At 41.8% G+C, this 15,134-nt stretch overlaps 1 protein-coding gene across 1 annotated transcript in view; it reads left to right on the plus strand.

Moving 5' to 3' along the window:
- The window catches only part of LOC311062991 (palmitoyltransferase ZDHHC14-like), a gene marked incomplete at its 3' end in the record, with an annotated part of 52,291 nt that overhangs the window by 11,041 nt on the left and 26,116 nt on the right, over positions 1 to 15,134 (plus strand). The window contains exon 2 of the mRNA XM_084082210.1: positions 6,032 to 6,192. Coding sequence (XP_083938336.1) covers positions 6,032 to 6,192 — 161 coding nt within the window. The remainder of the gene's footprint in view (positions 1 to 6,031; positions 6,193 to 15,134) is intronic.

Raw genomic sequence — 15,134 nt, forward strand, 5'->3', positions numbered from 1 at the left:
TAAATGTTGTGAAAATAGCTGATCTACAGCTACGGTAATATTTGACAATTTGGCCTATGTTTGACCATTTTTACCAGGTTGCTCGAAGAGTAACCGGGTCTAAGAAGAGACTGATCAACTACTCAACACTTTCTAAACACTTTCTAGTGACCTTTTCATCATTGGCTGTCCTTTAATCCTTAAGCCAATGGGGAGACTGGCTGTCCTTTAAGCCAATGGGGAGACGGGCCATCCTCCCGTCTCTCTTCTCCCCCTCTCTCATTCACTCAGTTGGGGCTGACAAGCGTGTATCGCTGCCCGGTCGTCAGTGCTGCTTAATGTCGCTCGTTAATTAATTTGCTCCAGGTGTGTAAGCTCAGAAGCTCATTTAAGTGGCCATTGTGGCTGTTTTGGTTGACAAAGATGGCAGTAGTTGAGCCCTGTCTGGTTGCTACTGAGCATGCTAATGAGTCCTAAGTGCTAACAACAAATGTATGCTAACACACACACGCGCGCGGACGCGCGCGCTCACAGAGAGAAGCAGCTGGTAGCATTTGATCGGGGTAAAAAAAGCAACCTGGTATAACGACTATAATGACTGTCAGTCATCATTTCTTGTTATAGTATAGTTTGGGGAACCACTGGTATAGAACAAGCTCTGTGCCAGAGCTATACAGCGAGCTTGCAAACCTCTGGACCGGCCAGTTGGCCACTGAAGTACTTCTACTAAATTGCTTTTTCCACGTTTAACTTTGATTTCATAATGGAAGGTCAATGGGCTGTGATCGGGCTGAAACCTCAGCTCAAAATGTACAGTCATATGTCATAGATATGTCATACATAGACGACTTGGTGTTGCACATGATTGACGTCACAGACAGACCGGCCACAAATCATGAAGGCCGAGGTCCTGAGAGCCACAACATGAATCATGATTTAATTTGTTCTAACCACTTTAAACCAGGCATCCCTATCTTGGGCATAACATTGCAAAATATAACATGCAATATAAGCTCACAACATGTTACTATTTTTGAAATGGGGCTTAACCCTCTAAGACCGGGAACGCATCTGTGTCATTTTAAGATTTCTATTTTCACAAAATGAGTCAAAATAAATGCCTAATGCCTACAACTCCAAGTGCTTGTCAGGGTGGGGGGTCCCCAGTTCATATATGATTATTTTGGGGGGTTGCGGCATTGAACAGTTTGGGAACCCTTGATCTAGAACAGTGGTTCTTTAAGTGGGGTCCAGGGACATGAACACATTTGTAGAACATTCCCCAGAAGCAAAGATTTGAGTTACAAATGTTCACTTTAGGGGCACGGTGGCGCATTCGGTAGCGCTGTCGCCTCACAGCTAGAAGGTCCTGGGTTCCATTCCCGCCAGGGACGCTGTGGGCGCTGGGGGCGTGTTCTCTCCTCCACGTCATCGGCGCCCATACCCTAGGTGGGGTTGGTGAAAGGGCCTACTCTGTGTGGAGTTTGCATGTTCTCCCCGTGTCTCCTAGGGTAGTTAATACCCTCACAAAAACATGTAGTAATCCTGGTCACTATACTGCCTCCCCCTGGTCAGCCGGGGCGCCTGATGGAGGAGAAGGGAACTGGTTGGAATAACGTGTTCCTTCCACGCGCTATGTCCAACCAGGGAAACTCCCCCCTGTCGGGTGATAAGAAGCGGCCTGCTTGCTCCTCATGCATTGAAGGAGGCATGAGCTTCAGCTTGGGCTCTCCCTAGGCTGGCAGAGGGTAGGTAGTGCCCAGGATTACATAGGCAATTGGCACTGGGTGAAAAAATGTGGGTTACAAAATCGTGGGACAAAAATTATAAGAAAAAAAAAAAAAAAAAAAATGTTCACTTTAAATATATACAGTGTATTCAAAGATTTGCACAAATTTTCACGATTCTTCAAAAATAGCAGATCTTTTACAAGCTTGTAGATCTGCTATTTTTGAATAGCCAAAGAAATCTAAAAATGACACAGATTCTTTCCGGGTCTTAAAGGGTTAAGAGAAAAGAAGCGTGTTCCTCTTTGGTGCTTGTTGTGTTTTTGAGAGAGAGAGAGTGAATTGAAAGAAGATGAAAGAGAAATGATGGAGGAGGGTTTAGTCAAGGAGCTCTGGTAGGATTTGATCACATGCCAGCTACGTGCCGCATGTGCACACACACACACACACACACACACACACACACACACACACACACACACACACACACACACACACACACACACACACACACACACACACACACACACACACACACACACACACACACACACACACACACACACACACACACACACAGAGCAGCGTTTCCACCTCTGCTTATTATAAGCAACATTGGGCTTGTAAATATTGGTTGGGCTTGTTTCTAAAGTGTAGTTGCTTATTTGGGCTTGCTTCCTAATGTTGTTTTTTCATGTCAAGGACCCCCAGATTAATTTGTATTTGGCCACGGACCCCTAACTGAAAATATGTTGTGCCAGCCTGCCAGGGACCCCCATACAAGATTTATGTTGTTAAAATGTTTCAAAACTATTGAAAATATGTAATCTTTTCCCCCCAATATTCTTTTGAAAATATTTTCAAATAGCTGATGTAACGTGGTACAACATAGCCCAGTCACCTCTTTGGGCTTGTTTTCATAGACCGCTTGTTTTTCTTGCAAAATCTTGCAACATCTGACACATAGGCCCTAACAGTGCAGGAAGAAGTAGGCCGATTTCAATGCCAAAACAAAAAAATAAATATTTTTGAACATAAATCTTCTCTTCTGGGGGTCCCTGGCCAAGTACATTAAAAAAGTTTGAGAACCAGTTCTAGTTACTTTCCACCACTCTTTCTACTTATAGTTACTTTACACCACTGGGCTCTATAACCACTCAGCCACTGACAGGGAGCGAACAGAAACGTTTCTATTCGTTGTGTGATGGAATGTGACAAACAATTACTCACAATTATTCAATTAAAGTGCGTCGAATTCTTGGACTCAACTCAATCGTGTTCGGTGATATGAACAGAATTTTTCCCCCTACGGACAATAGATGGTGTTTCATTTAGTTTAGTTTAACCCATTAAGACCGGGAACGCATCTGTGTCATTTTAAGATTTCTTTGGCTATTCAAAAATAGCAGATATACAAGCTCATAGCGCGGCACCGAATGCCGCGCTATGAGCTTGTATATCTGCTATTTTTGTTTTAAATCCTGAAAATGTGTGCAAATCTTTGAATATATATTTTTTCAAAGCAAACATTTTTTACTCAAATCTTTGCTTCTGGGGATTTTATAATGTCTTCTAAATCCTAACAGTTTTTTGAAAAAACTCATGTTGCTATATCAGTGGTTCTCAAACTTTTTCCATGTCAAGAACCCCCGAAATTATATCTATTTCGCCGCGGACCCCCATCTCAAAATATGTTCCAGGGACCCCCCCAGAAGCAAAGATTTGAGCTAAAAATGTATATATATATTCAAAGATTTGCACACATTTTCACGATTTTGTCCCCAAAAATATCAGATCTTGTAGATCTGATATTTTTGAATATCCCAAAGAAATTAAAAGAAATGACACACAGATGCGTTCCCGGTCTTAATGGGTTAATTTCATTTCGCACGCAATGATCGAAAAGAGATTGTCAAGAGAGGCAAGGCGGCACTTGTGTACATGATTGGATTAAGTCGAGGTTAGGGATCCACAACAAATCAATGCATAATGTTGTCAGCTCTGGGGGAAAGAAATGCTGTTTATTGTGGAAAATGGGGTGATAATAGTCTGCCTGAATTTAATAGAATATTCTGTTTTCCAAACTCTTAATTTGATTTTTGTGAACGCATGCTCTCAGCACACCACCAGACAGCATTAGTTATGGAACACACTGGAAAAAATATCTTACGTCATTTAGAACAGTTGGTTGTCAACCTGTGGGTCGGGGTCCCCAGACGGGGGGATGACGGTAAAGTGACAATAGACCAATTATTTGTGTTTACTAACATTGAGACTGGACGCACAGGTGATTGTTTCATGCAATCAATTCCCAACATATTGTTTCGGGGTTTCGCTGGTGTCAGTACATTCAACCTCCTCTTGTGTGTTGGCTAGTGAGTAGGGGTGTGCCGATATATCGTCGCGCGATATATCGCGATACGTTTTCGTGACGATATGTATCGTTTTGGGAAAAAAAAAATATTGTTTAAAAAAAAAAAAAAAAAATGTTTTCTTCTTTTTTTTACAATCATTATAATCAGGCATGCAAACAGCCCCGAGGTGAAAAGGGTGACAACATGTTGTTTTCTTTTCGGGTCAGGTGTCACACTATTGCCCTATTTGGATTCAAAACGGCTATTGTAGCTGAAAAGCTACAAGTTTGCATGTCTGAATAATGCAAAAACAGAATTATTTGTTTGCATTTGCATTTTTTTCTCCCCCATATATTTTCATAATAAAAAAGTGCGTATCGTATCGAAATCATATCGAAGTTGTGAGCCCAATTTCGTATCGTTTCGTGAAATTAGTGTATCGGCACACCCCTACTAGTGAGGCGTGTCCAAGCGAGACCTGACAGAATGGGTTTCATTTGATGCCGGCCTGCACGCGCATACTGGTTCTTATCAGTGTGACTTTGTCTGTTAAGGGGTCTATTTAATGACTTTTAAGACCTTTTTCATACCTGAAATGAAATGGGGGAAAAAAGACCTTTACTGCATCAAAGGTAATCAACAAACTATTCTATAAAAACTGGTCAAACAGTGGCCAAATTGTAAAATAATATAAGAAAGAGACAAACATTTTGAAAATGGCTGATCTACAAGCTCACAGATCTTGTAGATCGGCTATTTTCACATTATTTATCTGTGGAACCGAGTCGAACTAAATGCAATCTGGGAACCTATCGGTAAAAAAATATATATATAATAAATTTGATCAGTCGCAGAGCTCTGAATTTGTCTTGAGAGATTACACTAAATGTAATGCCTCAACTCCTACATTGTCAGGGTGGGGGGTCCCCAGTTCAAATATGATTGTTTTGGGGGGGTCGCTGCCTGAAAAGCTTGAGAACCACTGGGCTAGAACGGCAGCAAAACTAGTGAGAGGTGGGTGGCTGGATAGATGGATGGATAGATAGATAGATTCATATCATACATAGATACACACTGTAGATATGATTGATATAGATTGATGTATTTATTTATTCATTTTTCTGTCCTTTCCATTTGACCCCCCTGGCAGCCCGCCTGGGGGCCTCGGCTGCCACTTAGTAAAGCACTGTTTTCCAGTGTGTCACCTCTCTCTCTGTGTCCCAGCTCTCTGCTTACTATGGAGACAGCATGGGTTGACTGGGAGGTCACTGACGTCACTAGCACTCATCAGTGTGTTTGCTAGATACTCACCCGCCCACAACCACCACAAGGTGAAAACTATAAATATAGTAGTTATACTGTACCTGAATCTGCACGACAAGCCACATTCTCAACTCACATGAGAGTTAAGTTATGCAAATTTAGCCAACGATATGACGTGCTATAATCTCCCAAAGTTGATAAATAAAGCAGAAGTGTGTGGGAGTGTGGTAAGCTTTATTTATTTATTTATTTTTACATCTAAGAGAATTTGCCCCCTGGGTGTATTTTGATCTCCTTGCAAAGTATAATCTCCTGTATACACAGCTACACACACACACACACACACACACACACACACACACACACACACACACACACACACACACACACACACACACACACACACACACACACACACACACACACACACACACACACACTTAATTATTCAACAAGAAGTAACTGATATACAAAATATCAATTATGACTGCTGTGACAGTCTGAAAACACGGTGGTCACTGCGTGCCATGCTGCGAGCTTGTACATCTTCTATGACAATTTTGGAAAAATATTGAAAATTTGGATTTTTAAAAATACATTTCTTCTCTTTTGGGGGGGGTCTGCAACCAAGTACATCAATTTTGAGGGTCCTTGACACGAAAAAATAGATGTCGTTGACGGTATATATATTGTGTTTCCGTGTTTCAGCTGTCCGTTCCTGGCGTCAAACCTGAGCCCGGTCATCCCGGTGATCGGCGGGGGGCTGTTCCTGTTTGTGCTGGGCATGCTGTTCAGGGCCAGCTTCACGGACCCCGGGGTCCTGCCCAGAGCCACGGCCGACGAGGCAGCCGACCTGGAGAGACAGATCGGTGAGTAAAACAATTAGAACTGGGGTAGTATGTCCATATTAAATCCATGTCGGGATTTCAGACTAGACACTTGTCAGGTAATTTGGATATCGTCGCTTTAAAACAGCGGACAAAACAGAGTTTTGAGAGTTTTAATGGCTGCCGTTCGTTTTCGCTCGGCTGCACTCGGCTTCATTTGGTGTTCACTCGGGTTCCACCTGATTGGCCAACGTTCGCTGTCAATCACGGAACAATGAGCGAGGACGCTGATAGGCTAGTCCATTTTGTGGACGACGCAGAAACGCCCAGATAAGCTCTCAGGCCAGACCCAATTCCTGAAATCAAGGGCGGCCGGACCTCTAGTATATCTATAAAATAATGATTCAGAAAAGCACAAAAATCCAATAGAAATACTTTTTTTTTAAATGCCTGATTAGTGTGGATGATAGGGTGCAAATGCACTAAAAGGTTATTATGTGTTTAAAAGAAAATAGCTCTTAATAGGGGATATGAAGCCTGTCACAGCTGATTGCCATCTTGACTTTGTCGCTGATTTCTGCTTGTTTTCGTTGGCCTTGAGATAACGTCGTTATGAAAGTGATTTAATTTATGAAGCTGATTTAAGGCTGTTTGCGAGCACGTTGGCAAGCATGCTTTGTGTGTGTGTGTGTGTGTGTGTGTGTGTGTGTGTGTGTGTGTGTGTGTGTGTGTGTGTGTGTGTGTGTGTGTGTGTGTGTGTGTGTGTGTGTGTGTGTGTGTGTGTGTGTGTGTGTGTGTGTGTGTGTGTGTGTGTGTGTGTGTGTGTCGTTAAGATGTCCCTGTAGGAACTCCGTCTCTGTCTGTGTCCTTGACAACAGACTAGTCATGAGGGTCAGTCTGACAATTACTGTCCCAAAATAGGGATGTCACAATAATCAAAATAAGAGATTTTGTATATTACACGTTTTTGTATTCTTTCTTTCCTTCCAAATGCCCGCCCTTTGAAAACCACTGTGTCATGGGGTTAGTCTCGGGACTCGAACTTGCGACTGCGGCTACATTAGAGCCTATGTCTGGTATGTGCCTTAACCGCTAGGGCAGTGTCGCCCCGATTCAGAGTCATTCTGACTCAGGGTCAATCTGTCTCAGGGTCAGTCTGTCTCAGGGTCAGTCTGTCTCAGGGTCAGTCTGTCTCAGGGTCAGTCTGACTCAGGGTCAGTCTGTCTCAGGGTCAGTCTGACTCAGGGTCAATCTGTCTCAGGGTCAGTCTGTCTCAGGGTCAGTCTGACTCAGGGTCAATCTGTCTCGGGGTCAGTCTGTCTCACGGTCAGTCTGTCTCGGGGTCAGTCTGTCTGAGGGTCAGTCTGTCTCAGGGTCAGTCTGTCTCAGGGTCAGTCTGTCTCAGGGTCAGTCTGTCTCGGGGTCAGTCTGTCTCGGGGTCAGTCTGTCTCATGGTCAGTCTGTCTCGGGGTCGGTCTGTCAGAACTGATCAGATTAGATAAGAGGGTCTTTGTTGCTCCCTCCTTCAGACTCCGGCTCAGTGCCAACACTAATGACTTCTACACACTCAGCTCTGTGGAGGCACAGCCAAGCTTTCATGTCTATTTTTAGGACAGAGTTTGTTGTTTGTTGTTTTGTACCCCGTGACTCTTGAAAGGATGCAATTATCAGGGTGTGCGTGTGTGTGTGTGTGTGTGTGTGTGTGTGTGTGTGTGTGTGTGCGCGCGTGCGTGTTTACTTACTCACTGGTGCTTCAACGTTAATGTTGATTCAGTTCGTGTTATTAGAATCAAGAGTCAGCTCGGGCGGCGCAGTGCTTAAGTGTCTGCCCACCACCGCGTAGGTTGTGGGTTCAAATCCACCGTGGTGCATCCGACTTAGTCGAGCGTCTACAGTCTACGCGAACACAACTGGCCTGTGTTCGTGGGAGGGAAGCCGGAGGCGGGGAGGGGAGGGTGGTATTTGTCATTGCATGTAGGAGTAGGACAAAGGCTCTATCTCCTCCCGGTCGGGGCTCCTCACTGGCAGGTGAGTCAGTAGGATACAACAGCAGTGACGACACAGAGATGTGTGTGGGGAGGAATCAATTGGCATAATGACTAAATTGAGATTTTTTTTTTTTTTTAAATAGTCAACTTGACTGGAGTCCCCCAGGGGTCTGCACTAGTCCCACTAGTCCAGGGGCCAACACTGATATTTTCACAAATTGGTACCAACTAAGGTGACCGTAAAGTTTTTGTATTTTTGTCTTCCTACATGTCTCTAGTTTATATTTTGGTATGATAACCCTTCCAATCTTGTAGCTTAATGGCAGTTATCACTACCTACCGGCTAATGTATCCGGTAGGAGACACAAAGTAGAATCTTTGTGTCTCCTATCGGAAATACACCCAGGCATCAAATTATTGCGACAAAAACCAAAATATATCCATGTATTCAAGGCTTCATGGGGTGTGCAATTGATAACTTCTCAGATTTTTGGCGTTTGCAAAAAGACTGCTTTCCATAAGCTTGTAAAAGTTGACCCTCCTTTGGTCTAGGGTGGTCATAGCTGAATGGGTAGAGAGGCAGATGTGACTGGGAAACTTAAAGGAGGAGTTCACCCAAAAAAATATTTATTTTCTATCAATTGCACACCCCATGAAGCCTTGAATACATGGATATATTTTGTTTTTTTGTCGCAATAATTTGATGCCCGGGTGTATTTCCGGTAGGAGACACAAAGATTCTACTTTGTGTCTCCCACCGGATACATTAGCCGGTAGGTAGTGATAACTGCCATTAAGCTACAAGATTGGAAGGGTTATCATACCAAAATATAAACTAGAGACATGTAGGAAGACAAAAATACAAAAACTTTACGGTCACCTTAGGTGGTACCAAAATATGGCTTGGCCCCTGGACTACACATATTTTTTCCGACTACACCAAATGTCTTCAGTGAAAATAGGCAATAAAAATGCTCACAAGCTTGTAGATTAGCTATTTTTCGTCCCTAGAATAGGGACGCTAGCTAGGGTTAATAATGTGTTGTGATGAAAACATTTGCGAGATAACTTTTATGAGATTCCACTCTCACCCAGGATGGGGGATTTTTACTGATTACAATCACAAAACAAGTGAGATCAACCACAACACAAACGATCAATAGTAAACGGATAATATTCCTGTGATGCTAGAACCATCATACAACCGGTGATTGAAACTCAAGTACTGTGCTACTTACTTAAGTAAGTCATTTTGAATACAGGAATTTATGTATACAGCATACAGCGATATAACAGAGGATTTTACAGTGGGTCCCAGACGGGTTACCAGATCTGCTTATCATAATTTCCCCGAAAGATATTATTTGAAAATAGCCGATCTACAAGCTCACACCGCGTCACATCGCGACGCGTTGTGAGCTTGTAGATCTGCTATACTTGTAGATCGGCTATACCGGGATCGGCTAGAGATGAACAAAAATGGTATGAAATGGGGGTCTGTGGGCTAAGACAACTGAGGGTCGTTGAAATTCAAAAGGTTGAGGATGCACTGTTCTTGACGGCTAGTTTCCCACAGAGACACGATTGTTTAAGCAGAAATCATAGAGCGTTTCAAAGTCATATTGCCGAGAGGGGATGAAGGATTTAGAACAGCGATTGGTTTTACAAGCAGGTAAAACTTAACGACACCCCCGATGGCTTCTAGAGAAAATCCTCTCGTTAAAACGTATCCAGCTGAAGACAAAATGCTCTCAGCTTTCTGGAGGCTTTGTCTTGTTACAGAAATAACACACAGGGTCTGTTTGCTTCACTCAGATAACCTTAGAACAGATTGTTTTTACAACGATGTTCAGACTGTTTCTGTCTTTTACTGTGAGTCTGTTAAACCAGAATCTCTGAAGACTCAATCAGAATTTGATTAGTAAAAAAGACAGAGGATGTAGCGAACATGGGATAATCAGGTTGTAATATTTCCTAATCAATAATTCTTTAGAAATGAAATATGAAATATCACAATATTATTAAATACAGAAATCACTTTAATGGTAACGTGAATTCGTTTTCAGAAACCTGAAGGAAATATCCCATTTGTATTCATACTGTAAACAAAGATAATTGACAGAAACAACTTCTCATCGAAAATATTCTCTGATTTATTTAAGCTAGGATTGAGACCTGAGGTTTTCTGAAAAACGTATGTTTCTATATACAGTATCAGTGGTGATCAAACTTGTTCATGTCAAGGACCCCCAGAATTATACGTATTTGGCCGCGGATCTCAAAATATGTTGTTCCAGGGACCCCCCAGAAGCAAAGATCTGAGTTAAAAATGTTCCTTTAAAAATATATATATTCAAATATTTGCAGACATTTTCTAGATTTAAAAAAAAATGGAAGATCTACAAGCTCATAGCGCCTGTGCCGTGCTATGAGCTTGTAGATCTGCTATTTTTGAATAGCCAAATTATTAGATAATGCTTTTTAGCTCAACTCTAAAATAGACACCGATGCTTTCACGGTCTTAACGGATTACGTTGAGACATCTGGCTTCTAATCCAAATATTTCTTTGTCATATTATGACAAATAGCAAAACTAACTGATCTACAGGCTCACAACAACGCATTGTGATGCATTGTTGTGACGACAGGGTTAATGTGGTTAACCTTCATCATTATTAAATTGTTAAATTGGGATATTATCGAGCACATATCAAACATAATCAGACGGTCTACATTTCCCCAAAGGAAAAAGCATGTATTTAAAGTATATCCCCACGGCCACCGGCCATATTAAAACTGAATGACCAAAGGGGGGGGTGTCAAAAGCAGAGGCATCGCCCACCCCCCCCCCCTGCTTACTGTCTCTCTCCTATATGATGTCATCGTCTCAGCCTTACTTCCCTCCTGTGTCTAAAATAAAGGCAGGCCATCCACATATCGTTGCTGTCGGGCAGAAACCTCCTACTGTATCTTTATATTCTGACTTTTTATATATTTTAAAAATATTTGAAAAAGCATTAAAAGTAGCAGATCTAAAAGCTCGGAACGCGTCGCGAAGTGACGCGTTCCGAGCTTGTAGATCTGCTACTTTTGTCATTTCTTCCTGAAAAGTAACACTTTTGGACGTATGAGGTTTCCACAATTCCACCCGACAGCGATGACATGTGCCTAGTCCCAAAACAGACCAACAGTCAATCAGGAAATGACCAAATGTGGGCATTTTTCTATTTCTGTCAGATTTATGGAGCAGACATTTCCCTGTTTGTGTTCAGGAGAGAGAGAGAGAGAGAGAGAGACTAGAGTTATTTTTTTACTGTCTCTGATTGTTTGTTTACTCTCTGACGCACATTATCTAGAAATAACATGGCTCGTTTCCTGTGCCAATGGGTTCGGACCAGTGTTGCCCAGTCTGCCTAATACAAGCGACTAGTTTTTCTAAATATTCATAATAGCGGGTTGTGTTTTTTTTTTGGGCTCGTTTCCTAATGTTGTTTAAACCAGTGTTAATCAAACATTTTCATGTCAAGGGCCCCCAAAATAATATGTATTTGTCTGCGGACCCCCATCTGAAAATATTTTGTGCCAGGGAGCCCCATACAAGATTTGTGTATTTAACACATTGAGTGCAAAAAACGGTCCAGGCCGTTTTTCATAATCCAAACGAGGAAAAAAATATTATTCAATTTTTTTTTTCCTTCACAGCACCAGGAGATATCATTTTTTCGAAGATTTAGACTTTAATCCACTTCCTGGTTAACTTATGACTTCAAAAGCCTGTATCTCGGCTCCTGTGTACTTTTTTTTTTTACTATGTATTTTTGACCATTTTCAACTGGCTGCAACTATGGAACGGATTACCGAATGTTTTTAATGTTTTTCCCCCGATTGTACGAGACCTCTATGTGTGTAATGAGGGGATCACCGTGAGGACGGTGATCACTGAAAATATTTTGTGACTACTTGAAAAAGGTTAAAAAATGGTTACATTTTTTGTTGTTGTCAGCTTGTAGATTGGCTATTTTCAAATAGCTGATGTACAGTATATAGGTTTAAAGCACTCATGTGGCCAATAGTCGCTTCTTTTGGGCTTGTTTTCATAGCTTGTTTCTCTCGCAAAACCTGGCAACACTGGTTGGGGATGCACGGCGACAGACAGCACCAGACGAGACACATGACTCTGCTGCTCTAAAGTTAAAGGAGCTGAAAAGAAAATAATGCCTGTGACGATGAGTCCTGTTTTTAGCCCTGTCTCTAAACAGATTAATAACCAAACCTCTGGGCACTTTCAGTGGACATTTGATAAATCATGAGTCTAAATTAGAATCCCCTGCATCCCCCCAAACACACACACACACACACACACACACACACACACACACACACACACACACACACACACACACACACACACACACACACACACACACACACACACACACGTTTGTATAATACTTGTGAGGACATCAACATTTTAGAACGTCTTTACAATTTTGGGGTGTTTCAGCCTATAGCCGAAAAATAGCAGATCTACAAGCTCAAAATGTGTCGCGCTGCGACACGTTGTGAGCTTTTAGATCAGCAAAGTATAAATCATGTTTAACTCTAATTCCAACACCTAAACCTAACCTCTAAATGTCTAATCCGAATCCCAACCTGAATCTTTTCCTAATTGTAAATGTATCTCCAAAAATATGTTTTAAAACATAACCATAAAACAAACATTTCTCTTGTGAGCACTACTATACTTGGGGGGACCTTTGGTCCTCACAAGTATAGTAACACGCACACGCACACGCACACACACAAACACACAGCTAAAAATATTATTTTTATCATAACCTGTCTCAACCACATGAACCCAGGGTAGCATCCCCTTGTGCATGTCATAATAGACAAATGTTTGGCAAAATATTTATGAACATAAAAAAAATACGAAAATAGACACATTTAGAAGCTTGCCACGCAACAGTATTATCCTTAATATTGTCTTGTTGTATTTTATTGTTGTCTTGGCGGAACATGTGGTCCCACCAGCATCTCGCTGCTTGTAACTTGTAAATACGGCTACATGGCCTAACCCAACTTTTCAGGCCGCAAACGCCCCAAATTAATCACATGTTTGAACTGGGGATCCCCCCAAAATAATCCTATTTGAACCATGGCAACCAAGGCATTACATTTAGTTTGACTCGGTTCCACAGATAAATATTGTGAAAATATTTTCACAATGTTTGCCTCTTTCTTACGTAATTTTTGACAATTTGGTATTAAAAAGGTCTTAAAAGTCCTTAAATTATCACTTTAGAAATGTGCAGATACCCTGTATACACTTACTGTATGTTGGTTTGGTTACAGTTTAGTGAGAAAACAATGTTGCACATTAAAGCAAATCATCTATTTGAAAATCTTTTGTTCCAATAAAAATTGAGTTAAAAAAAAAGCAAATCATCTGGGGATCCCCCAAAATAATTTGGGGAGTCCCCGGGGGGGTGCCGAAGTCCAGTTTGGGAACCACTGGCCAAACCAAAGAAAGTTCACAGAGGACAAACGTGTGGCCTCAGAACTCAGCTGCAGTTCTGATTGAATGCCAAGTCCCGCCCCACTCCTGCCTAGCAACACCACGGCTCACTGAAGCATTGTAACAGACAGAGCCATTGAAATAGAAAGAGTTGTGCCGTGTCCGTTCACTCCCATCGAGCCACAAACGTAGTGCTTTTCGACCCTTCGTTGATGCAACTCTTCTATCTCAATGGCTCTGGAATTATATACATCGCTGCTGTTTATTTTCATCTATTTGCGATGTGCTTTGACATGTTTATTTGTCTCTGAGATTTTGTCATTTCTGGCGACAGGCAGTGGACAAAGTGTGTGCTAGCTCTTCTCTCTCCATTAGTTAATTGCCATCTGGTTGTGTTTGTTGTTGTATTTATGTGTGTAATGACAGTGCTTACAGTAGACTGTTGTTTATTTTCGGACCGTGGCGCTGGTGTGGAAGAGCAATGAGGGACAATACAGATGGCGTGTACTGCAGGGAGGGTGATTATCTAACACACTGTTTCCCAAACAGTGGGTCGGTGACCCATATGTGGGTCGCGGAACCATTTTCGTGGGTCGCGAGTAATTATCCCCTTTTTTTCTTTTCCTACATTTTAAAAATAGTTGTTTTTTATTTCAAAATGTATATTTCTTTCATCAGTTACATTAAAAATAAAAATAAATAAAAAACACTTAAAAAGTAGTGGAAATAACGATACGAATTTCACCCACTGTTTTACTTCTGTAAACCTGTGATGTGACAATAAAACTGATTCTGATTCTGAGAACTTTGTTTGGAGAGCCAGAACATCTCAGAGGTGCAAGAACAGCCCATCAAAGTTCTGAATAGGCACTGCCAAAGTTCTGAATGACGTCATGTTGTTCTTGCCTACCCTGTCTGAACAAACTTTGTTATGCTGGCTGGAGTATGTAGGCCGCTTAAGAGTGAGACAAATATTCTCTTGATTCTTGATGCAGCCAAACAACTTATGAACAAGAACTGTGTAAAATTCACCCCATCTCTCTTTTCACTTCAGTGTGTGTGTGTGTGTGTGTGTGTGTGTGTGTGTGTGTGTGTGTGTGTGTGTGTGTGTGTGTGTGTGTGTGTGTGTGTGTGTGTGTGTGTGTGTGTGTGTGTGTGTGTGTGTGTGTGTGTGTGTGTGTGTGTGTGTGTGTGTGTGTGTGTGTGTGTGTGTGTGTGTGTGTGTGTGTGCGCGCGTGGGGGGGGGGGGGGATGTTTTTAATCCTTCCTTTGGGACATCATCAGCATTCAAGAAAGGAATGACCTTCTTTTCATGAGCTCCCTTTTCCTTATCTTTTCATTTTTATCAATTTTTCAACACTTCAACAGAGAATTCAACTGCACACAGTCTCATATGATTCTCTACATTCACCACTTAGACGCTTAGATCTTAGTATTGTCCAGCAACAACAATATTCGCTACACTGACAGTGTAGTAG

This window comes from Gymnoscopelus microlampas (assembly GCF_963454915.1).
Source record: "Gymnoscopelus microlampas genome assembly, chromosome: 16".
Lineage (NCBI taxonomy): Eukaryota > Metazoa > Chordata > Actinopteri > Myctophiformes > Myctophidae > Gymnoscopelus > Gymnoscopelus microlampas.